Genomic DNA, 26,613 nt, shown 5'->3' with positions numbered 1-26,613 from the left:
TTTGCTTCGACATGAAGTGCCACCTAGATCTACTTCCCAGTCGGACTATCACGTGATCAAATATGCAGTGCATATATGTGGCTTATGTGCTTTTGTTGTGTAAGTATACAAGATAAGGTACAAATAAATACCTCAAGGTTTGATAGCAATATTAAAATTTTTTTTACATTAACATCCTAAAAAATGCTTTTGTATGTTTAATAATACGGAATTAATAGTATTAAACAAATGCAAAATTTAATAAACAATTGTTTTACTATACGTAATATTAATACTGTACAAATAAAATAACAAGACTACAAGATCGCGCCACTCATCTCCATTCATACTTGGCTTAAAATACCTACCTTTGTATGGTCACCATTTAAATTAAAATTATTTCAGTATTGAGATTAGGAATACTCTAATATTTAATTACAACATAAAAATTCATCACTTTTTGTTTAACTTTTTTTAAATACTTAACCTAAAATATTAAAATTTTAATATTTTAAAATGTTAGTAATATAGTTTACTATTACAAGTAATTTTAAAATAATCAATATATGCTACATCACCATCCTTGCGTGTAATATGATGCTAAACATTAACAGCCGTTGCTAATAGCCCAGTCAGTTTAGGTAAGAACCTAGACATGAAAGATGTAAAGCTGATTTTTTGCGTGGTGATAGTATATAAAAGGAAGGGTGTTTTCTGAAAGTTCCCCGTATTTCCCCCCCTTGCTTCCCCTTAAACCCCCCCCTCCCCCCCAAACACCAGTTTGAAAGTGTAGTGTTTTAATAATTCACCTATATCTTTTTATGTAAAAGTTAAGATGCACTCACGGGTTATTGATGGCATCGAGTTGATAAACATATAACGCATAAATTTTAACACTTTTATTCATTCCCCAGACAAACCCAAACAAGTACTGCTTGAATTTTTGAGCGGAGCGAGCGAAGCGAGCGAAGCTCTTATACGTCGACTCTTATGTATTTCGTAATACAAAACTCCTCCTAGACGGCTGAATCAATCGTTTTCAAATTTTGCATGGTGATAAAGAAAAGACCATGTCGGTGAGTGCCAACATCTATATGGTGTTAAAAACGTCTCTCAGGAATCCGCCCCACTGGGTCTCAAAGTTTCAATGTAATCCTTATGGAAGCAGTATTTGACACATAAACAAAGACATATGATCAGCTGTTGGCTTTTGAATGCAGTACATAAAGTAATAGCTGATAGCATTATTCCACAGATATTAGAATAGACAATGTATGGATGGTAAATATAATCAAATGACGATACTAGTTTGAGGTCCGTGACGTAGGAAGTGGTGAAGGAAGTAGTAAAGGTGAGCAGTCTGGAGTGTGGAAACTGTTTATGACGATTTGATTTAGGTATCTGAATTCCTAAAATTCTATGGGAAGGGAGGAAAACAGGTCCGTCACGTAGGAAGAGGCGAAGAAAGTGGAAAAGGCAAACTGTCCGGAGTGTGGGAACTGTTTATGACGATGAGATTAAGGTATCTGCAATCCTAAAATGCTATGGGAAGGGAGGAAAACAGGTCCGCGACGTAGGAAGTGGTGGAAGTAGTAAATGCCAGCTGTTCGGGGTATGGGATCTGTTTATGACCATTAGATTAAGGCATTTGCAATCCTATGATGCTATGGGAAGGGAGGAAAACAGGTCCGCGATGTAGGAAGTGGTGAAGGAAGTAGTCAAGACGAGCTGTCCGGAGTGTGGGAACTGTTCATGATGATTACGTTTAGGCATCTGCAATCCTAAAATGCTATGGAAAGGGAGCAAAACAGGTCCGTGACGTAGGAAGTGGCGAAGGAAGTAGTAAAGGCGAGCTCTATGGAGTGTGGGATCTGTTTATGACCAATAGATTAAGGTATTTGCAATCCAATAATGCTAAGGGAAGGGAGGTGAACAGGTTCGTGACGTAGGCAATGGTGAAGGAAGTGGTAAATGCGAGCAGTCCGGAGTGTGAGAACGTTTTATGACGATTATTTTAAGGTATATGCAATCCTAAAATGCTATGAGACGGGAGGGAAACAGGTCCGTGTCGTAGAAAGCGGTGAAGGAAGTTGTTAACGTGAGCAGTCCGGAGTGTGGGAACTGTTTATAACGATTAGATTAAGGTATCTGAAATCTTAAAATTTTATGGAAGAGAGGGAAACAGGTCTGCGACGTAAAAAGAGGTGAAGGAAGGAAGTAGTAAGGTGAGCAGTGTGGAGTGTGGGAACTGGAAACCGTTTGTAGCAATTAAATTAATGTATCTGCAATGCTGAAATGCCACGAGAAGGGATGGAAGCATCCCCACGACATAGAAAATGGCGAATGATGTAGTAAATGCTAGCAGTGCGGAGTGTGGGGAATGTTTGTGGCAATTAGATTAACGTATCTAAAATACCATAATGGTATGGAAAGTGATGAAAACAGGTCCACGATGGAGGAAGTGGCTTAGGAAGTAGTAAAGTAGGAGCATAGTGTGAGAACCGTCTGTGGCAGTTGGATTAATGTATCTTCAATCCTAAAATGTTATGAGAAGGGAAGGAAACAGGCCCCACGACGTAGGAGGTGGTGAAGGAAGTAGTATATTAAATCAAAATAAAATAAAATCAAATCAAAATCTGTTTTATTTCATAATGTCTTAAAAATTAAAGGCTGGCAGTGCAGAGTGGGGGAACCGTTTTGGCAGTTAGATAAATGTATATAATACTTAAATGCTATGAGAAGGGAAGGAAACAGGTCTATGATGTAGGGGATGGTGAAGGAAGTAGTAAAGGTGAGCAGTGTTGAGTGTGGAAATGGATTAATGTACAGTATCTGCAATGCTAAAATGCTATGGAAAGAGACTGTAGACTGCAGGTTACAATGATTACGAAGCACGAATCGATACATTTTAGATACATAACTGAGTTGACAATAGCTGATTTTTACTCCATATAGGCTAAAAACGATTTTTACTCCCTAAAGAGTAAAAATGCTCCTTTAGACCCGCAACGCATGCATTAAAAACGACTGTTTTTAAATCAGTTTGACAAAAACAATATACTATGAACTCTTGATGACTCCGCTCAATTTTGTGGATGCCTCTGCGAACGCCACCTAGTAAGTTTCGTGTCTGGTCCTGTTTAAACAACTGTTCCTCAGAAAAAAATGCCAAACAAGCTCCTGAGTGTTGCAAACAAAAGTATTTAAAATTAGAACTTAATGGAAATCACAACTACTTAATAGTACTACAAAAATAGTATTGGCAAAGACATTGAGAAATGATCAATTAAAACAAAGAAATGTATTGACAAGTTACGCCTTAACCTGTTTTATTATGAGACTTAAAGACAAAACAGGAGTTTTTCTAATAAGAAATATTTTCTTTGTAATATACAGTATGTTACAATAGTTCTTCTTTTTGTTTAGTAGAATACAATTTTACATTACTAAAGTTTGAAATTCTCCTATGGAATTTTTTTCCAATTTAAAGAAGAAAATTCTATTAATAATGTAAGATAGCCTCATAAGCCCTTCATGATATTATATTATAATACCAAACGAAATATTGGTTAATTTTAATAGCCTCGAACGTCCGAAATCGCATGTTTAACTTTCAAACAATGTAATTTGTCAACTAGAGCCTAACATTATAAGTTTTACACAAAATTTAATTTTTATTTCTAAACAGTAAAACGATGTCAATGGTAAAATGTTTATAAGAATATTGCAATATATCTACACTACTAATATTTTATTGTTACTTTTTAACTTCTTGATCAACAATTGTCAATGTGTATTTTGACAATGTGTTACTTTTTGCATAAATTGGATTTCTTTAACTTTTTGTCTTTCAAGTTTTTTTAATTTGTAACTATCAAAATCAGCCGCCGTATAATAGACCCAATCACATTGATGTGAGTTTTGGAGGACATCCAAAACAATACACGGTTCGTCAAACAACTCTACAAAAAGCTTTTAACGAACCTTGTTACCGTAACTGTGTCCGAAAACGAGTGGATTAATTTGAATTCGTTAATAGTTATTACAGTCGTTATTCTTCTGATGAAACGGACAATGGCCCATAATATAAATTAAAAACATAAAATACACATTCTCGGAGGAAGGAACAGAATATAGAGTTCAAATATTTAATGCTTAACGGAAATCTAATTATTCTACTCTATTAGGAAGTTATAAAAAGACCAAAGATTATCTGGTTTAAAATAATTAAAAAATTACATCATGTATTTATTTAACACAGTTTCTCACATTGGGACCTATCGTACTCTTTCAAACAATGTAGCCTTTGCAAATTTTGTTACTGTCTAGTAGTAAAATGTGTAGTTTTGTTTTTCCTACTAAGATTTTTATTGTATGGCTCATATCTTGTTCAATTTTGTCTTTAAATGAACTGAAATAGTAATTTATTTGAATTTTATGAATAACGGTAGAAAAATGTATATATATCTATCTATATATTAATCTATACTTATTTAATACGCAAGCAGGGTTTTTGTGACAATTACTCCTCCGAAACTACTGAACTGATTGATATGTTTTTGGTGTCATTGGAAAGAGCGTAACGTGAAGTTGTGCAGGAAACTTTCTTTTTAGGGAAATAATTAGAGAGTGAGGCCCTAGGGCCCTTTAAAGTTTTGTATTTCTCCATAAGGATAACATGGGAGATAATTTTTATTTACAGAAACATATGTTTGTTACTTGAAAATAGTCAAAGTCTACTACATAATAATTGCTGGGTATTATGACTCTTAATGTATACTACATTTCAATCAAGGATTGTGTACCTTAACGTTTACCCATAATGGATCTTACTACTTTATTTTAATGCTGGGAATAGTAAAATTTAGTTGAGATACCATGATTTAGAAAACTTCACTATAATAATTTATGTATTAAAAATCACAAATCTTTGACATTATTAATTCATTTGAAACTAAACAGCTGATCGACAAATCAAACAAATCATCTACTTCATATAAATATTGATATTACACAAAAATAGGTTTTTTTTACTGATAATTTGATTTTTTTTATAAAAGAGTTATGAAAGCACCTAGCCAAGTAACTTTTATATAATTTTCTTTATAAACAAACAGTATTAATGAATTACTACATGGACTTGACAAGTTAGGTAATTAATTGTCAGTATGCCAAGGGGAAGAAGAGTGGGTCCTCGAAAACAGACGAAGGCGGAGACACCCCTCTAGAAAATCCAACTGAGTTTTTTTAATATAGAGGTCAGTGGATTGCCAAGACACGGATTAGAATAATAAAAGGGGGCAGTGGTTTTATTGATGAGGAATATTAATACATCAAAAAGGGGCCTCATAAATGGCACAAGGCTTCATGTGACCAGAACGGTTAACCACTTAATAGAATGTGAAGTCTTAACTGGAACAAGTGAGTGGGGACATATTTTGATTTCGAGGATAAAAATGTGCCCGTCTGAAACAAACGTACCTTTTAATATAGAAAGATGCTAATTTCTGCTATCTTTGGCATTTGCAGCACAAGCGCTGTAATTAAAGAGCAGCATGGTTCTACCCAGACCAATTTCAGTCATGAGCAACTATATTAACTTATATGTTGTTTTAAGTAAAGCTACATCTTTTAATAGGATACGCATATTCGGTACATTAACTCTGACCACAGGGTAATCTTCCTGAAGGTAACTTTAAGACTAAAATCGTAGTATTCATCATGGAAGTGCTTTTGGGATAAAAATATTTTTTTAGTGTTTATTTTTAAAAGCGTGTTTTCTTCAAGTAGCATTTTTATGACCCTCAAAATATGCTACATAGGCCTATTGGTTGGATACAATAAAATGTTTTTGTAATGTCTTTTAAAAATCTTCAAAAAATAACTAAGTTTACCCTATAACCTTGCTCGCTGCCTATAACATACTTGAACTTGAACACTGATTAATTTACTATTATTTATTACTATTATTTACTATTATTTATTTAATTTAGTAAATATAATACACATCAAGTCAGAAAATGGCTGGACTGCTTCCCTTCTAAGGCTTTATTATTACTGTATTTAATTTTCGACGTCGAGCCAATATATTACACGATGAATTTGTTTTCTAAATTCCTATGTTCTTTTGCGGGGCATTGAGCCGCACAGGTTCACTAGTACTTATTTAATACGCAAGCAGGATTTTTGTGACAATTACTCCTCCGAAACTACTGAACCGATTGACATGTTTTTTGTGTCATTGGAAAGAGCGTAACGTGAAGTTGTGCAGGAAACTTTCTTTTTAGGTAAATAATTAGAGAGTGAGTCCCTGGGGCCCTTTAAAGTTTTGTATTTCTCCATAAGATTAACATGGGAAACAAACATTGTTTTGAAACTCCAGCTTTTGTCAGAAATTAAATATTACATTTGCTTTGACATTTAAATGTGAACAACCAGAACTGTCAAATGCCTGAAGAAGAACACATGTTGTTAATTGTAAACAGTCAATGTGTAAATTATATATGTTGTATTAAAAATGTGTATAGTTTTGGATGTTGGTTTGTGTTTAATGATATAAGTTATTAGTCATTGAATTTTTATTTTAAGGATTTGGCATATGAGTATATCTATGATAAATAATTTCGTTTCAGAGTTCTGGCAGTTTTTGCCTAACTCTGTTCTGTAGAGTTTAAAGTAGCCTACACCCTCACCTACAAATTGGCTAAATAACTTAGGTAGGTCTACGGTACATTATAAAAGCTGACAGCCTTTTTACTTTGACTTAAATTGTAAGCTTACCTTTTCCCGTCCATGGACAGTTTGATAGTTAAACATTAACCCTTTGAACTGGAATAGGACTGTTATGTAAATTGTGAGTATTTTTATCAGTTAATAATCTTATAGTTGACTCTCTTAAAATCATTGGAAATTATGACTGTTATTAGTTTTTAAACAAGTCATTTATTTATTTGTAACTCCTCAACTCATGTACTTATTTGAAATTGCTCGATTTCGAGCAACATGTACACTAGTTTATTACAATACGGTAATTACAATATATAATCAGAAAAACTTCCACTTATACAATGTTTCTTTATTTCAGAATTGATTTTGAGCAGTATGGATTCTAATTAATATCGAGTATCTTTGTGGCTATCTAAGTTCCCACATAGGATACAAATATTGTTTCTTCTTTTATTGAGCCGAGCGAGCGAAGCTCTTATACGTCGACTCTTATGTATTTCGTAATAAGCAAACTCCTCCTAACAATTTGCATGGTGATAAAGACCATGTCGGTGAGTGCCAACATCTATATGGTGTTAAAAAAGTCTCTCAGAAATCCGCCCCACTGGGTCTCAAAGTTTCAATGTAATCCTTATGGAAGCAGTATTTGACACATAAACAAAGACATATGATCAGCTGTTGGCTTTTGAATGCAGTAAATAAAGTAATAGCTGATAGTATTATTCCACAGATATTAGAACAGACAATGTATGGATAGTAAATATGATCAAATGATGATACTAGTTTGAGGTCCGTGACGTAGGAAGTGGTAAGGGAAGTAGTAAAGGTGAGCAGTCTGGAGTGTGGAAACTGTTTATGACGATTAGATTTAGGTATCTGCATTCCTAAAATTCTATGGGAAGGGAGGAAAACAGGTCCGTGACGTAGGAAGTAGTGAAGGAAGTAGTAAAGGCAAGCAGTCCGGACTGTGGGAACTGTTTGTGACGATGAGATTAAGGTATCTGCAATCCTAAAATGCTATGGGAAGGGAGGAAAACAGGTCCGCGACGTAGGAAGTGGTGGAAGTAGTAAATGCCAGCTGTTCGGGGTATGGGATCTGTTTATGACCATTAGATTAAGGCATTTGCAATCCTATGATGCTATGGGAAGGGAGGAAAACAGGTCCGTGACGTAGGAAGTGGTGAAGGAAGTAGTAAAGGCAAGCAGTCCGGACTGTGGGAACTGTTTGTAACGATTAGATTAAGGTATTAGCAATCCTAAAATGCTATGGGAAGGAAGGAAAACAGGTTTGCGACGTAGGAAGTGGTCAAGGAAGTAGTAAAGGTGAGCAGTCCGGACTGTGGGAACTGTTTGGGACGTTAAGATTAAGGTATCTGCAATCATAAAATGCTATGGGAAGGGATGAAAACAGGTCCGCGACGTAGGGAGTGGTGAAGGAAGTGGTCAAGGCGAGCTGTCCGGATTGTGGGAACTGTTTATGACGATTAGATAAGGTATTTGCAATCCAATAATGCTAAGGGAAGGGAGGTAAACAGGTCCTTGACGTAGGAAGTGGTAAAGGAAGTAGTAAAGGCGAGCGGTCCGGAGTGTAGGAACTTTTTATGACGATTAGATTAAGGAATCTGTAATCCTAAAATGTTATGGGAAGGGAGGGAAACAGGTCCGTGACGTAGGAAGTGGTGAAGGAAGTAGTAAATGTAAGCAGTCCGGAGTGTGGAAACTGTGTATGACGATTAGAATAAGGGATCTGCAAACCTAAAATTCTATGGTAAGGGAGGGAAACAGGTCTGCGACATAAGAAGAGGTGAAGGAAGTAGTAAGGTGAGCAGTGTGGAGTATGGGAACTGGAAACCGTTTGTAGCAGTTAGATTAATGTATCTGCAATGCTGAAATTCTGTGAGAAGGGATGGAAGCATGCCCACGACATAGAAAATGGTGAAAGAAGTAGTAAAGGCTAGCAGTGCTGAGTGTGGGGAATGTTTGTGGCAATTAGATAAACGTATCAAAAATACTAAAATGCTATGGAAAGTGATGAAAACAGGTCCACGATGTAAGAAGTGGCTTAGGAAGTAGTAAAGTATGAGCATTGCGTGAGAACCGTATGAGGCAGTTAGATTAATGTATCTTCAATCCTAAAGTACTACAAGAAGGGAAGGAAATATGCCCCACGACGTAGGAAGTGGTTAAGAAAGTAGTAAAGGTTGGCAGTGCAGAGTGGGGGAACCGTTTGGGCAGTTAGATAAATGTATCTAATACTTAAGTGCTATGAGAAGGGAAGGAAACAGGTCTCTGACGTAGGAAATGGTGAAGGAAGTAGTAAAGGTGAGCAGTGTTGAGTGTAGGAATGGATTAATGTATCTGCAATGCTAAAATGCTATGGGAAGAGACTGTAGACTGTAGGTTAAAATGATTACGAAGCATGAATCGATACATATTTGCGATACATGCAATCTTTTACAATAGAAATTTACAACTGAGTTGACTGCAGCTGATTTTTACTCGATAGAGGCTAAAAACTATTTTTACTCAATAAAGAGTATAAATGCTACTTTATACCCGCATGCATTAAAAACGACTGTTTTTACTGGAGTATGACAAAAACAATATACTATGAACTCTTGATGACTCCGCTCAATTTTGTGGATGCTTCTGCGAACGCCACCTAGTAGTGCCATTACAGTGAATATAATGTCTTATTGAAGGGGGCTTTAATCACCTTTAACTTGGGCCTTTTGATATATTGACAAAAAAATAAGTCCCTGTAAAATACTTTAGCAACCAATTATTTTTACTGTTAAATCATCCAAAGTATATTTACTTGTAAAAATTCTTTACTGTATAAGAAAAGTATACTTTTGTGCATAATAAATTCTTTTTTGCGTCATGTTTTGAAAGAAAGTTGTTAAATTGGAGCTAAACAGTACATCTTAACTTTTATAAAAATATATTAAAATTTTCAAACCTGTAGAGGGGCACACTTTTTCCTTTTCCTATTGAAGTAATTGCCATTTACCTACCTGTCAACCAACGACGTTTCCAAACACTTACCATTCTGATAGAATTCACCTTTTCATTCCCTCGGGGCATAGAAAATACTGCAAACACATGAAAGAAATTTGTCTCTAGATTTGGCATAAAATACATTTTAAAGATATACATTATACCATTAAACGCTAACTTACATTGACCGAAACCTAAACAATGCGCCTGTAAACACTAAATCTGTATTTTATTTAGGTATAGGTTTTTTTAAATCCAAGTATGTATGAATTATAAGGTTAGGCTATTTTCTTTGGGCTTGTACCTGTTGAACTATCCAAACTAGAGAAAAATGAACGTTAAATGGTTATTTACCCAAACAGTGACACATCACATAAACAAAGAATCTATATATTAATATGCAATCATGTTTCTTTCAAACCTTTTTTCTCAGCTTGTGTGCATCGCAGGGAAAATCTACGCACATTAAGATATTTGTCTGTAGATGTGCAGAATACCTTTGTAAATTAAAATAAGCACAAAAATTAATTTAAAGTTAATACAAAATAACACTAACATGGACCATGTTTTCATGTTGGTTTGGGTTGCCATGCTGGTGACGAAATAGCAACGAAATATAAACAGAAAATGAAAACAAATTAAAGAAATTCCAATCATATGTTTTCTTTCCAGCAAAGGGTGAAAATAGAGAAGTCTGTACATTACATAATTATTTTTTGTCGAGTTTTCGACCACTGGACGACCTCTAGTGTACTTAAATCGTAACTGTAACCTATTTTGGGAACATAAACACAGCTGATTGAGAACTCTAGTGTTGTAAAAAACACATCTTCAAAATACAGGTCATGGGCAAATCCTTTTCGTGATGAAGCATCTTCCTTTTATTCAGGGGGATCACAGATGAAGTAATGTATAGCTCTACAAGGTCAGGTTACCAATGTAAATGTTTAATATGCCAACCATGTACGTTACATTTCAGTGTTATTCACAAGTCTGAAGGGAGATGCAGGCTCCAACATCACCACAGACACTATCGAGTGCAAGGACCGCTCTTATCTAGACAACTGTCTGAAGAAACTGCCTCCGATTCTGGAAAAGTCTGAGATGAAGGGAATCCCCAGCTCCAAGAAAGATCTTGATACTTCCTGCAGGTGCGTCATAAGCCTGTAGTTAAATATAGCTTTATACATTATACAAGGAGTATAACCTCTGGCTTAAAAAGATCTTTAAAAAAGCTTATACATCTACTTGTTAGATTCTACTGGTTAGTGGTAACGTATTTACCCTGCACTTTACACACATAACAAAATATGATGAACATACTGTAAAATGTATTCATCTTAGCAATTTCTTGCCAAAATTAAAAATGCCACGGTAATTATACGCCATGTTTAAAATATCCCCACCCCAGCAAACCTGCAGACTAAGCGAATTTCCATTTACCGGGCTTGATTTCTAAGTATTCCCTAAAAATTGTCAGATTTATTTCCTATTTAAATAACATTTTAATGACTACTTAGGTTTGCTTAAGTATTGATGTGTTTTTTAATGAAATGTTGATAGCTTAGAACGAAACAAACAAAATTGCTAAATTTGATTAAAATATATCCATAAACAAGCAAACTACGACAGTTTTTTTTTTATTCTCCATAAGAATAACATGAGTTTTTTAGTTTACAATGTTTTTAAATTATCTCCATAACCGTTAGGCATGAAACAACACTTCAATCAACAAATTTATTCAAAGCTCTACAAAATTATTTGGAAAGAAATTGTGAAATTTTGTGTTTAAGTGTCAAAAATGGGAAAACCCAATTTTTACCCCTAAAAACCTCCATAAACCCCCGTTCCCATCGTCCAATCATGCTGGTTCGCGAATTCGTTCGAATTAACGTAAGTTCATACATATAAGTATATGAAAATTACAATAATAGGGCTACTATATATAAATGAAAATTAAACATTATTAAACTTAGTACCCAAGTAAAAATTATTTATTAATTGACGCAATAGAAACTATATTTTAATCAATAATTTTTACTTGGTTACTAAGTTTATTAATGTTTAATCTTCATATATATATGAATTTGAAAGGAGGGTGTTTTAGGCCTCTGGGGACCTAAAAATGAAAAAAGTAAATCGGTCCTGGGTCTAGGTCTTACCATGTGACATATCCGTACGGTAATAACTTATTCCCTATATGGGAAATTTGCTAAAAAGGCTAACAAACTATTTCGTTTTTAGCAATACATCAAATTAACATTTACTAACACATACAAATTTAACAATTCAACTCTTTTCTAGACATCTAGCACAATCATATTGGTTTAACAAAACCTAATATATTGAAATACAATTCTGCTCCATATTTGATTAAATACTCTCCATTCAAGTTCAAAAGCAAAGCATTCCAGATGAAAGTTCACACCAGTCGTGTTCACTGTTCACATTACACTTACTCGTATATTGCGTTCGGTTGTTTGATTTTTATGTTATTAGTTATGTAGTTAGATTTGGTTAAGACTGGTTTGGTTAACTTTAGTTAAAAAAATTATCCAAGATGTTATGTTCTAAATATAATACACACGAGATTAAATAACTTGTTACCATGCTTTTTACCAAGCATATGGTTGGAAAGCTTATAAAATCACGCAGTTTTCAACATATTTTGTTACCATGTTGTCTACAGGGTGTTACATAGACCAATGTTTGTTAATGTTTATCATAAACCTTAGTTTTAATCTTTGGAACCACTTACAATGAATCTTTTACTATCGATCCTCCATCATTTTTATTATTCTTATTCAAAATTTAAAGTAGAACATGAAAATGACATCATCTACGCACATCCATGTACGGGAAATTGCTGTATTGTGTTTAAAAAAAAGGTTATTTTTTAAAAACTTAAAATAATTCTTTGGGAAGCTAATTTTTATTCTTGGAACCTCTTTTATGCATCATCGCACTTTCTTTAATTTTTATTTGCATTAAAAAAAGTTTGTAACACTGATAACCACGCTGATAACACTGTAACTGTATAAAATGTTCTACTGGATCTATGAGTAATAAATTGACGCAATAAAAACTATATTTTTGTTGGCTTATTACACACCAAAACACCAATATGACAGTTTAGTTTTATATAAACGCTTTAATCAGTATAGACTTCCTATTATAGGTCCTAAATATGTCGGCATTAGTTACTACAAGTTACTGTACCTTGGCTACTACAAAGAATTTTAATACTTAGTCACTAACAAGACTACAAGATCGCGCCACTCTACCTACACTCATCTCCATCCATACTTAGCTTAAAATACCTACTTTGTATGGTTACCGTTTAGATGAAAAGTATTGAAAAAAGCATTAAAAGTATGTGAATGAAAATATAGCTATTAAATACTAAATTTAAGTCTGGATGGGGCAGATAAAAAAACAAAAGCAAATTGTATGTCGGTTAACCAAATCAGTAATTAGACAATTGAGTTTGTTACAGCGCTTTCAAGATCGGGATGGGGTGTATGGACAACTTCGCCAGAAGGTGTTTGTCAAGCCAAGACAGACAGACTCTAGAGGCTCACGTTGTTGGAGCAAAACACACTTTCAAATTCCTCTGCGATGACCCTGTCTTCCAAGCAGGTAACATGGAATTTATTTTGGTTACACTATAAAAGGTAGTTAGTTAGGGTGGGCATTAATTGCGCCAACTGACCTGAGTAAGGTAGACGGGTATTCCTGAATTGCTCCAACTACTCCAGGGAGCCTTCTGATACTAGCTCCGCCAAGTGGCGGCCCTCTTTCACTGTATAATTGAGTAGGTTAGGTTAGGTTAGGTTAAGTTAGGTTAGGTAAGGATAGGTTAGGATGACACGTAAACAAGGACATTCCTTCTGCTGACAACTCACGCTTACCTGTTTTGGGCTTGGCGCAACCAAGGAACATTTTTTCCTTTAAGGACTTGGCGCAATTAAGGAACTCTTTGGCGCAACAAATGCACGACGGTTAGTTAAACGTGTGTATGAAATAACTAATCCTTTTATTAAAAAAGAAGATAGTTGAATGACCCTTTTCAATAGGGCGTTTTCGTTACTATGTTCGTTGATGCACAATGAAAGATGTTTAAGTTATAAAGAAAGTTTTTTTTTGGCATGGTTAAAAGTCTGGCATATTTAATCAAATAATTAATTAACAAAAGCACATACTATCCGTAGCTTAATTTAATCACTTAGATATTTACTTTTAAACTGGCTCGGCTACAGAATTAAGATAGGAATAGTCTAGTGATAGGTATCCATAGTCAATGCTGTTATATGGTAGTTGAAAATGTACAAAGACCACTATTGTTAGAAAATAGCAAATTAATTCTGTTAGTTTATCTATTAAAAGAAACTGTTATGAGGGTTAATATGAGGGTGAATATTATAAGTCATTATGGACATGTTGTGCAAGAACGATTGCTATTTGGTAACTATGTAATTTTAAAGCTTTCAAAAATCTATCTATATATTTAATACGCGACATGAAACTTTGTGAACAATAAGGCTTTTTTGTTTTAAGATTTAACCCCACATATTATATACCAAAATGTTCGTCTAGGTGTGTAGATGTGCAAACTGGCTTTAGATTTTCGAAATATGTCTTTTTAATGGCGTGGGCTGCCCTCAAAGTTCCTTCCATAAGGATATCATTGTGATTGATTTGAATGTTATTATATTCTGAAACAGATGTCAATACATTAGTTTAAACAAAAATTAAATTCCAGCTGTTTTGTTTGGTTTTGAAATGTAAACAGTTTTCGTGTTTTTAAAAATAATTAGAAACCCGGAAAAGAAATGTTACCTATACGACACGACGGGAGAAAAGTTTTACATTATATTTTCGTTGAAACAAGTCAAGGACCCGAGGACAAAGAAATATTGTCGGCCGGACACGGTGAGTCAACATAGGGCAAGCTATGCAAAACGTAAGGAGCTGGAACAGTTAGTGACAACGTGTACTTACAAAATTACACTGACAAATTCAAGATTTCAGCAGCATTCACTTGACGAGATGGCATTAAAATGTCAGAAATGTGGTGTGCTACATTTTAAAGAAGAACAAAGAGGACGAGGTGAAGGATTTTATTCTGCTGCCATAAAGGAAAAGTGAATCTACCACTAACCAAGAAATCTATTATATCCAGAGCCTACTTAATGGAGCTAATCATTTGAGCAGAAACTACAAAGAGAACATTAGAATACACATAGTTAGATCGTACAACTCTGCGCTCGCAATGGTCCGCACTCGAGCTAAAATTGAAGAACATAACAGTGGAAGGCCTTTCATGTATAAGGTGCACAATTTATCACTCAATTGGCACCTTTCAACTGTCAGAAGGGGAGCATCCAACATATGCCCAAATTTATATCTACGGACGTCAAAACCGCTGTTCAAGGAAGAGTGCTAAACAAAGCTAATGGTTCTTGCAACACTAAACTCATGCCCATTTTGACTCAACATTTGGTTGATTTTAATCCATACGCGCAAGTTTTCAGCATGATTAATTCCGTCCTGCAAACTACTCCTAATGAACAGCAAAAGAACTTAGAATGCATTTAGCCAACGATCGAGCTCAAGACCAACGTCGATACAACGACGTAACTTCTATCGACGTTGCTATAATATCCTAATTTATTATTCGTGCGAATTCGCACAGGTTCACCTAGTACATTATTAATACGGTTGATTTAAAACCAACTACAGGAAAAACAATGAACATATTTTGCATTGGTTTTATTTAGTATAGATGAAACATCCTCTTGTGTTGGTTAGTCTATGGTTTTAGCCAGCAATGCCGTTTGTTGTAGAGTATCTGCAGTACACGTCGTGCTACAAGGGCATAAGCAAGGACTGGGACAACTGCGCCAACAGATTCGTCAGTCTTGTCAGAGAGGAGGTGGCGAGGAAGAACACTACGATGGAGGCACGCCTGGGCCCTGTTTCATAAAGATACTAGTCTAGTAATTACTAGTCTAGTAAATACTAGTCCCGTATTTACCTGTCCTACTAATTTGTGTTTCATAAACGTTTTTATACCGCTAGTAAATACTAGTGTATTTTACTAGTCACGTGACCAAAACTACTAGTCACGTGACCAACTTTACAAGGTAAACTTTCAAAACAAATTTCTAACCTCAATCACGGGTTTACAAACCCTTTATAAAGGGTTTGAATTTTGTTTTCATTTGATACAAAAAGTAAATAGTTGTAGAAACGAAGTGTGTTCTTTTAATTAATAACTATAAAGACACATAAGTAAAACAATCACACATTATTTATCAAACCGCTATTATTTATGTTCATCAATGAGCCCGCCGACGCGCCGGCGCGGCGTGGCGTCGCGTCGCTGCAATCAACACGGTGATTGTAGTAGCCGGTTGTAGGCCTAGTTGCGGCGCTCAACAGTTGGGTGGAAGTTGATCTGTTGCTGCCGCATTCGCTGTGATTTGTTAGTTTTTGTTTTATTCTGATATATAAAATTAAGCTTGCTATAAGTAAAGAAAAGAAGGCTCAAATTTTGAATGTAATTAAATCGTCTAAGGACATTTTGTTTATTGGAACGGTTTCAAGTACCCTTACCTATGTTTTCAAATATTCGAATGCATAAGGATATTTGGGTTAAAAAACATTTGGTGATATACTAATTTTGAGTCTACAAACCATGAATAATAAGCCTAATCGTTTATTGATGCAACGAATAATTGCAACGCCGTTACAAGCAATGGAGAAGTAGGTTTTCAAGTATAGTATAACATGGCATAGGCGCTATTGCAGGGCGTAGCTCAGAGGTGGAGTTTTCGCTTCTCATGTGGTGAGTCCCTGGGTTCAAATCCGCACCACTCACTATACTTTTCGTTCCATTAATTAAACTTTTACATGTTTTTACATTAAAAAACAACTCTAATCAACATCTAATTTTTTTATTACTTTGAATAACAAATTCAGAATACCAAAATGGATTAAAAGTAATGTTTTTATGATGAGCAGTTCAGTCCAACGCCCAAAAATCAAATATAGGCCTACAAAATTGTTAGTACATCACAGGGTTTTAGCTATTTAGGGAAGCAAATAATAAGCACCTCAAAAAATACAATGCAACTCCTCTTTAAAATTGTCTTACTATTATTTCCTATTAAAATGTCTTTAAATAAAACCGAGAGCCTTGGGTGTAAAATAATCTGATTAATGTTGCAATGTTGGATACATTTTTTTACATCTTTGTATGCACTATGGTATGCGGTTTTTTAATTTGGTTTATCTCAAAGATTAAAAATCTTTTATCTGTGATAACTAAATAGTTGATATAACCATGAAATTTAACTCAAGTAAATTTAGACTAAAATTTCACAGAAATTGATAACTTATAATTATAATTATTCTAATAGGGCGATTTTACATACATTATAAAATTCAATTTCACTCATTTTGTACTTCGCCACATTTATTGATTGTAATTTGCATCTAATAATTATCATTTTAGCACTCACAGATGTATTTTAATCTTAAATTGCAAACTCGAGACAATACGCACTTGAAAAAAGAATTCAATAATTAATTTTTTTTAATGATGTGTGTAATGAAATAACACTCTTTCCAAAAATACTAGTCTACTTCAAATAATACGGGTGTAGAGAGGTTGTTAGAAAATGGCAAGTATTTACCAGTGTAATTTACAAGAGTAAATCTTTATGAAACACATTGCTGTCTACACTAGTAAAAACCACTAGTAATACTAGTCCCTACACTAGTAACTAGTATTTTACACTAGTAGGTTTTTGAAACGTAGACTTGTAAAATACACTAGTATTACTAGTCCATGGACTAGTAAATACTAGACTAGTATTTTTATGAAACAGGGCCCTGGTGGAGTTGCGTTAGTTAGAATGGTTTTATCCAGTAATACCGTTTGTTGCAGAGTATCTGCAGTACACGTCGTGCTACAAGGGCATAAGCAAGGACTGGGACAACTGCGCCAACAGATTCGTCAGTCTTGTCAGAGAGGAGGTGGCAAGGAAGAACACTGCGATGGAGGTGCATCTGGTGGAGTTGTGTTAGTTAGAATGGTTTTATCCAGTAATACCGTTTGTTGCAGAGTATCTGCAGTACACGTCGTGCTACAAGGGCATAAGCAAGGACTGGGACAACTGCGCCAACAGATTCGTCAGTCTTGTCAGAGAGGAGGTGGCGAGGAAGAACACTACGATGGAGGCGCGCCTGGTTGAGTTGTGTTGGTTAGTAGTGCCAGCGATTGGTCACATTTGTAATACAATAACTGATAAAATAATAGCTGTGTTTGTCATGGTTATATCAGTAACAGAACTACCATGTACTAAATGACGTGAAAAGTAATGGTTTACTAATTTTGATCTTTTAGCCTGCTCTTACTTGAATTGTTATCTTAGTACATTTGAACCGTATTGAATCGAGACCATTTCATGGTTTTTTTTAATGTGCATAAAAAAATGTAGAGGTGTATCTTTCATTGCAAAAGATATTTCTTAAATAAAATTTTAGCTGTAAATAATGGCTTTAAGGTGTGTTTAAAAATTTCCTTGTACAAATTTTTATGGTGTAGTATGTTGACCTATCATCAACTGTAGAGTGAGTATCCTAAATTTATTTTGATCAGCTATAACAAATAATGTGATAGAATGACTCGCACATACACAAAGCCCTAATTCTTGTTCGTGGGCACGCAGCCTGAATGAAATGCCAACCTTAAATACAGTGTGGTAGAAAAGTCCCGGAACGGTTAAATATTTAAAAAAAATAATGCAGATAGAGATAAAATACTTGGTACAAAGTTACAGGGCATAAATAGTATATTTCATTACTAGGACCGAAAGTGGCATTTTTCGTCGCGCGCTCAAGTTTTTGTGTGAGGCGAAGCCGAACACAGGGAACATCGATTTCACGTGCGAGGCGAAGCCGAGTATGTGAGAACTATTTTCACGTACGAGGCGAAGCCGAGGACGGGAATAATGGAGCAAGTGCCGGATAATAACTTTCTGTACGAGTTATGAACGATACTTTTCATCACGACGCAAAAATACACAAACACAGAATAGCAGACCTCTGATATTACAAATATTTTATTTCTCAATTAATTTGATTGAACATTAAAATAAAATAAAATAAAATTTTCTAAAAGGAAACCTACGTATATTTCTCAATACATTTTGTTTAAATATCAAAATAAAAGAATAAAACAACTTTGAACAATACATACAGCTGATTCAAATCATTAAATTAAACCATAACAAAACACTAGCGCGCGTAGTGAATAAATGGTAAACTAATTGAGAGCGAGGGAAAGTAAATTTAGAGCGAGGGAAAATCAGCTGATCGATTTTCCCTCGCCCTAAATTAGAGCTTGGGAAACGACTACTTTCATTGATGTCAGCTGTTATCGAAAATAGTTACTTTCGTTACGGAGTGATGAAAACTCTATTTTAACACATATTCAGTGATCCAATAATTTTTCAGGGGGACGGCCCACAAGGAGTCGGAAGAAAATCTTAAATGGAAACATAGGTCAATATGAACAACTGTAATTTTGCGCAGGATCAACCTTTTGAAGTGCGGTTTGCGGCATTGTATTCTACTAAAAAAGACCTTTAATTTGATGTGCATACTGACCTATGCTTCCATTTAAGATTTTCTTCTGACTCCTTGAGGGACGTCCCCCTGAAGAGTTATTGAATCACTGAATATGTGTTAAAATAGAGTTTTATGCCCTGTAACTTTGTACCAAGTATTTTAGCTCTATCTGCATTATTTTTTAAAATATTAAACCGTTCTGGGACTTTTCTACCACACTGTATTTCAGCAAACCATATGTTTTGAAGTGTGAGCTCAGTCATAATTTCCTTACTCATCTCCTGTCAATAATTCCTCACTCCAATTTTAATCCAGTGATGCTTGTTGAAGCCGGACGTTTCTTTCATATGATGGAAAATCAGTTGCTTTTCCTTGTTATTTACGAGCTTTCTCAGGGTAGACTTGTGACCAGCTGTTTTCCTGAGATATTTACCTTCTGATTTTCAGCTTGATTCGATCTTTTTTCCTAACTGAGCACCATACATTGCTAACGAAAGACAAGATATTAGCCCAAAGAAACCGGTGAATGCAAGCTTTTGCATTTGCTTGATAACTTACCACAAAAATGTTTGAGTCACCGACTTGTTCAATGTAAATTAGTCTGATGACTGTTGCTGTATATTTTGCCAAACTCTATTTCATGTACCAAGGGCATCAGTTTCAATCTTTATAGATGTTATCCAAATTGTCATTCCAGCAAAATGCATCAAACGATCAGAAATCGTTTATAATCTAAAGCTTGGTGGCTTGTGTTCCTCTGTCCACAAGGAAAACCGGCAGAATAGATCGGCAACCACTTGGACTAACAGGAAGGGTGGGAACACAAATCCCAGCTCCTTGCGTGGATGCTCATCTCCTTTGTACAAGAACTAAAACTGAGTCGCTGTTCTGTTAATACTGTTAATACTGTTCAATGAAATGGCGACCATACATAGTAGGTATTTTAAGCCAAGTATGAATGGAGATGAGTGTAGGATGAGCGGCGCTATCTTGTAGTCTTGTTAGTGACTAAGGCCGACATTCCTTAGACACAGCTGTTAATTAATAGCCCATACAGCTACAGTTGTTTACCTGCTGCTGCTGTTAAGAAGCACGATTATCTTTCAGATCGTTCCCAGGTGTGCTCCTATCCTACCACTGTCTCAATGAATTGAAACTCTACATTTTCAAAGGCTCCTTGAATTTCCTTCAGAACGGTGGTCCGAGTGTTTTTCTGTTTACCAAACAATTTACTTAGTGCTTTAGTGGTTGATTTCTTCTCGTCAATGCACGGGTACTCTCGTTTATGTGAGACCATGGGAGGACCACATTCGTAATATTGTTGTGTATAATATGTCCTTTGCCTCAAGTATGAAAAAGGAAATGCATATGAACCCGTAGAACTTTAGAAGAGTATAGTTTTTCCATTAAAAATGTATGAGCTGTCGAAAGCTGCTGCCAGCAATAATTTGGAAGGACTAAAAGTATTCACCGCCAACAAAATTTGGAGTCGTCTTTCTTTTGTTTTCAAAACTGGGGGATCTGTTCTTACTCTTGGGATCTTCTAGTCGCTGGAAGGTAACCTATTGACTGACTTTCTGTGTTGTATGTTCCAGTGCTAGACACGGGTTCCTCAACTGTGTGTACGTGGCGGCACGCCTCAAGTGTAGAAAGGAAGAAGCTCTGTTTATATACAAGATCGCGGACACATTGTCCAACATGCGTGTGTACTCAAAACATTGTAGCAACGTTGACGTTACTATTTGCAGCTCTTGTACAAAGTTGAATTACTTCAACAGCACTTGGGCTTTGATATGGACACTTATTCTTGCACTGATGTAATTGAAAATGTACATACTATTGTAAATTGTGTAAAAACTTATGATAAGGTAAATATATTAGTTTAAACTGTCTTTTAATGACCTTTTCTTTGTCCTAGATTATTCTTGCTAACCCAACACTTTTATTGTATTGTAGCCAAATTGTTATGGTGCTTGACTTCAAATCTGAAAGTCACTGGTTGGTTTCCAAGCGAGAAAAAATCCCACTTTCATTGCAATACAATGTCACAGGTTTTAGACCCAAATATAATTTTAGGGTACGGTTGTGGGAAATAGATCAAAGCCAAGATGAAAGGGTCTAGAGTCAACCCAATATTAAATGCGAGGAATGACACAAAGAGACAATCAGCTGGTTGGTAATTGCTCGTTTGTGTTCACAAAATGGTTTATATAAATAGTTTTCCATGCATGATTTTTTCACTATCAAATTACTCAAAAAATAATCTAAAGAAATAGAGTGAATCAGAAACGTTTGAATATTGTAATAGAACAATGACCACAAATTTTATTTGTAGCCAGGAAAGTCTCAGTTAATATTATTTTGAACAGTAAATAATTGTATTTAACATTTCCTTGATGCGAGCTTGTAAAATTCGTTGGTAAATATAATGTGCTATAAGCAAAATATGTAAGTTTTATTCAGTGTGCAATATCTGTATCGAATTATAATGAATTCTAGAAAAAATCAAATTATTTTAAACCCAAGAACAAACTAAGATGAGTTTACAAACAATACTTTAACTAAACTTTATTTTTAGTAGTATGAAACATTTTAATATCATTGTTAACGAAATAGATGGTATTGAAACTACTTTACAATATAAAATCTGTGATTAATCTAGTAATTTATTTTCACATTTTATGCTGGCTTTAAATTCAGATTGATTGTTTGGGTCCCCCTTCATAAGTGATTTTGTGATAAACAGAATTGCCCGGGTGGTTAAAGAAAGAACGCAAAACAATTAGTCGTTTAGCATTGGGAACAAACTCTAAACTCTAAATTGCCACTAAAAGCTTTCAGGAGAGGAAGATGGTTCGAAATAGTTATCGTCTGTCCTGTAATGGAATATTCAGGTAGCGTCGTTTCTCTTTATTTGATAACTCAATTGTAATTTACTGGTAAATTTATCTTATGGAAAACTCTACAAATATTTGTCCTACACTAAACATCAATTATAGTTAACAAATAATATAAAACTAAAACATTTTTATATTAATTTTATACCTTATTGTTAAATAAAAAAATAGTTTTGAAATTTTTTCTTAGTTTAAAAATAGTCTTAATTTTAACTATAGACTAATATGAAAAAGCTCAACTTTCTACTCATGACATTTTCCCCAATAACTTAAATTATTTGCATTTAAATTTTCAATTATTATTTTTTTACGGATATATCTCTTGTGTTCTTTTGCATAGCAATCTTTGTATAATAAAAAGTCAATTTGGTCGGTCAATTATTGCACCAACTGACCTGAGTCAGGTAGTCGGGTATTCCTGAATTGCGCCAACTACTCCAGGGAGCCACCCGATACGTTCATTAACTGCACCAAGTGACGGCCCTCTTTGACTGTATAATTGAGTAGGTTAGGTTAGGTTATGTTTGGTTAGGTTGGGTTAGGTTAGGTTAGGATAGGTTAGGATAGGTTAGGATGACATGTAAACAAGGACATTCCTTCTGCCGGCAACTCATCCCTACCTGGCAAGGCTTGGCGCAATCAAGGAACTCTTTGGCGCAATTAATGCACGACCGGCAATTTGACTCTCTTGGTGAAACAAGTTTTTAATGGTTGAAGAGGTTAGTACAGAGGAGAGTAAAACGATTAGCCACTTAACATCGGTTGCGAATTCTAAATGAACACTAAAAGCTTACCACAATGGTGGATAATCATCTATCGTGTAAATGCAATATAAACACAATTTTTTTAAGAACCATAATTAAAACAGTATTTATAATTAATAAATACTTAAGTAGTGTCTTATAATAGGGCACCAACTTACATTTATTGACAATAATTATTTTTAGGAATTATCTACATCTTCTTATTGACGAACACCCATAGGATGTCTTTCAGTAAACAATATTTACGTTATGTAGCCTACATGCTCCATTTGGCTATAGGGATATTTATATTCCTCTCGGGTATAATAAAGTAATGCCAAAGAATGTCATGTTTTAGCTTTCTTGTTTTAGGACCCTTCAAATGTTTTGAAACCATTTGAATTTCGGTAATATTTTCATTTGAAATTATTAGTTTTTATGACGTTTTATATGAGGTTTAAGAGTCAAACGAACACCTTCCACAGGTCAATCAAAACACTTTTCGAAATCCTTGCGAGATACAAAACATTGAACAGACTATAAAAACAAAATACCTTATGAATAAATTATTATTTGAAACGTTATTGTAACAAATCAGACACTTGAAAGGTTTAAGCTGTTTACGTTAAAAGATTTTTGTAAAATTGTATGTAAATATGAATCTTCCCCACAACACCATATATTTTTTTTATTTGATTTTTGTTGGAAATGTAATCTATTTTAGTTGGAAGTCTTGTGATATACTTTCCTGAACCCATCACTCTGCATAAAAGGGTTATTCAAAAGAGTCGGAAATTCACTCTACTTTGTGCCCTTTAGCTGAGGACAGTGAATAATGGTTATAAAATGCAGTGCCTCGTCCATCAGGACTGCTGTAATATATCAATTCTGAGTAAAAAAATGTATATATTCAATACTAAACACAACCTTTATTTGATAAAATCTGGATTTTTAATAAATATAAATTCTGATTAATGAAGGATTTATTAAAAAACTTTATTAAATATTTAAAAGGATACAGTTTTTATTTTTGTTATTGTTTTACAAAGCTATACATTGGAAGATACAGGCTGTTAAGCGAAGAGGTTTAGAAGTTTGATTTTTTCTTGGCCCATTTATGCCCCGAAATCTTTTAAATGTTGTACAGTTTATAAATTTGGTTTTGGAAATATTTTGTGATGATTTAAGTTTTGTAAAATATAAAAATAGCTGCATATAATTGCTTCTTCAACGTTACTTACTTACTCTTACTCCTACGGCCATGGATACCCTAGGTGGTATTCGGCAAGTTGCCTCCATCTCTCCCTGTTCTCTAAATATTCTTCCGTTGCTCTCAATTTTCGCAAATATTTCCCAACCCGGTCTTTTCATCGACTCTTGGGTCTTCCTCGGAGTCTTCTATTTCCTGCTGGATTTTGTCTCCAAACTATTTAATTAGTCTGCGATCTTCCCTCTTAAATACATAGCCAGCCCATTTTAGTCTTCTGCTCTTTGCTTCTTCTACTATGTCTAGGGAATGGTGCATGTATCTTATTTCTTCGTTGTGCCTAATTCTCCATGCTTCTTCATCTCTAACAAGTCTTCAACGATACCAAAAACAATATAAACGCAAAATACTTGACCCTCTTTCAACCATAAAAGTAATTCATCAAACTTTGGCCTAAGTAAAACTGCAATTGAAAGAGTCAATGTATCTTTTCATGGCTCAAGCATACAATAGTTATTCAACAATAAGTTTTAAACAAAAGCAACACAGTAAACAAATCTGGTATTGTCTTAGAAATAATTGTTATAGCAAGCAGATTGGTAAATGTTGTTACTATTTTGTTCCTGAACAGTAAATAGTTTAGTAATCTAGGCTACAGTAAAACACCTAAACCATTTCCTGGCTCGTGTAATTTTATTTTAAAGTTTACTAGCTGCTATACAAGAGCTTTGCACGGGAAGAGGACTTGAAAAGAATATTTTTTTCTTTCCATCCGTTGTATAAAATAGTTACACACCCGCCAACCGTTCTAGAAAATAAATTATATCACTTCATTTGATATAATTTATTTAAATTATTCCCATCCTGCCATGCATACCAAACAATATTTTTGAAAACCTCACCTCAAAACTTAGGACATCCATGGGATGTAGCCTTAAACTCAGGGAAATGAATAGGCCTAAGACATTCCTAGATATGTGGACTATCTATGCGCTTAAATTAGGCTATATCAGTTTTCGTATTTTAGTCGTGCAACAAGACAGACAGACAGAAATCACCTCACTTTTATAGATACATGGATAGATTACTCGACAGAGTTCTTATGTAGCAAACCATAAGAATACAACATATTATTATGAATAGTGTCAATTTAATGTTTTTTTTTAGGCTAGAACAAGAGTGTAGAATTTGGGATATACAGTAATTGAACTAAATGGGGTAGTATTTATCAAACATCCAAATTAAGATCATACCCGTTTAAGTCCCATATAAACCTGATGTCTTAAGGTATGATTAAGTCATGTATATCAATGAATCTTTATACACGTGTTTACATTTGATAAACAAATACACTTCGTTTTGTTTTAGCATTTTCTGTTGCAAGTAATATGGGCTCCAATAATTGTTGCCTCTTCAGAAGTCTAGAGGCTTTACTAAAGTAGAGGCTTAACATAGCAGCTTTCATCATGAAATAAGTAATTTTGTATAATTTATTTAAAAAAGGACGGATCTGTTTTGAGAGGAATTTTACAAATTGTATTTAAATCTGGGGATTTATATGACAAACTGAAATTCTCCTTCATTTTCTTCTTCAATGGTAGTAGTTTTACGATATAGTTTATTAAATAATTTTGGCATCATTGTACAGTATAAAACTGTTACGACAAACTAACTAATGAAATAAAAAAAATTTACAATCTATATTATTAAAAGAATTTGTTGTATTTTTGTGTGCAGTATATTGGCCCCTAAATATTTACTTTTGTAGGCATAATGGGTACCAATTTAAAGCTGTTATCCTCTAGATGTTCCTTTTGTGGGTTTCGATGATATACTGTGAAAGCCCTTCGTCTTATAGGGTTTAAAAACCTCATAGTTTGTGCTGAATTCTGTTGTCAATCATCTGAACTTTTTCAAGGTAACATATGTTTACACAGATGGCCATGATACAATTTTGTTTACATCCAAACGAAAATTGAGTTATCGTTACAGTTTGTGATGTTTTAGTGAATTCAAGTAAAATATTGTGATGTTAGTTGTATAAAATTTAAAGAAGAAAATGATTTACGTTAGATTTTGTGTTTTCATAGTATGTTTCACTAGTATGTGTCACTTTTCTAAGATGCCACGAAGAGATCGCGCACGCAATGAAAATAATAGGGCACGCATTTATACATAGAGATTATTATGATACATTTATTCAAAAATATCACGGATTTTGTAGTCACGAAGTGAGCTGGCTGCTAGTGAAATTGAAAATAATAAATCATATCTTATCTTTAAGATGTTAGACGTGTTAAGATTATACGTAAGTCCTTGTTCTCACAAAATAAAAACTTGTCATCTCAATTATTGTAAATTATTTCGTATTTCGTCATTGGGTTTTGATGTACGTAGTTTTGCCATCGGTCATTTCGTAAAA

At 34.4% G+C, this 26,613-nt stretch overlaps 1 protein-coding gene across 1 annotated transcript; it reads left to right on the top strand.

Annotated features, from left to right (window-relative positions):
- Positions 1-21,207, top strand: LOC128991136 (uncharacterized). Its single transcript, XM_054413897.1, has 5 exons — positions 1-99; positions 10,685-10,856; positions 13,202-13,344; positions 17,837-17,975; positions 20,940-21,207. The coding sequence occupies exons 1-5, from the start codon at positions 63-65 to the stop codon at positions 21,163-21,165; spliced, it is 717 nt and encodes a 238-aa protein (XP_054269872.1). The 5' UTR covers positions 1-62; the 3' UTR covers positions 21,166-21,207.
- Positions 21,208-26,613: the final 5,406 nt, after the last annotated feature.

Source organism: Macrosteles quadrilineatus, unplaced genomic scaffold (assembly GCF_028750875.1).
Source record: "Macrosteles quadrilineatus isolate MER2022 unplaced genomic scaffold, UCM_ALF_1.0 Scaffold_3__2_contigs__length_128488019, whole genome shotgun sequence".
Lineage (NCBI taxonomy): Eukaryota > Metazoa > Arthropoda > Insecta > Hemiptera > Cicadellidae > Macrosteles > Macrosteles quadrilineatus.
Note: the sequence above shows the minus strand (reverse complement) of the source record. Positions and strands in the feature narration are given on the sequence as shown.

Bases quoted from the DNA above. Each gene is read 5' to 3' on its own strand.
- LOC128991136 (XM_054413897.1), top strand. From the start codon at position 63: ATGCAGTGCATATATGTGGCTTATGTGCTTTTGTTGT. The intron at 10,857-13,201 runs GTGCGTCATAAG...AGTTTGTTACAG, and splicing joins GATCTTGATACTTCCTGCAG to CGCTTTCAAGATCGGGATGG. The intron at 13,345-17,836 runs GTAACATGGAAT...CGTTTGTTGCAG, and splicing joins TGACCCTGTCTTCCAAGCAG to AGTATCTGCAGTACACGTCG.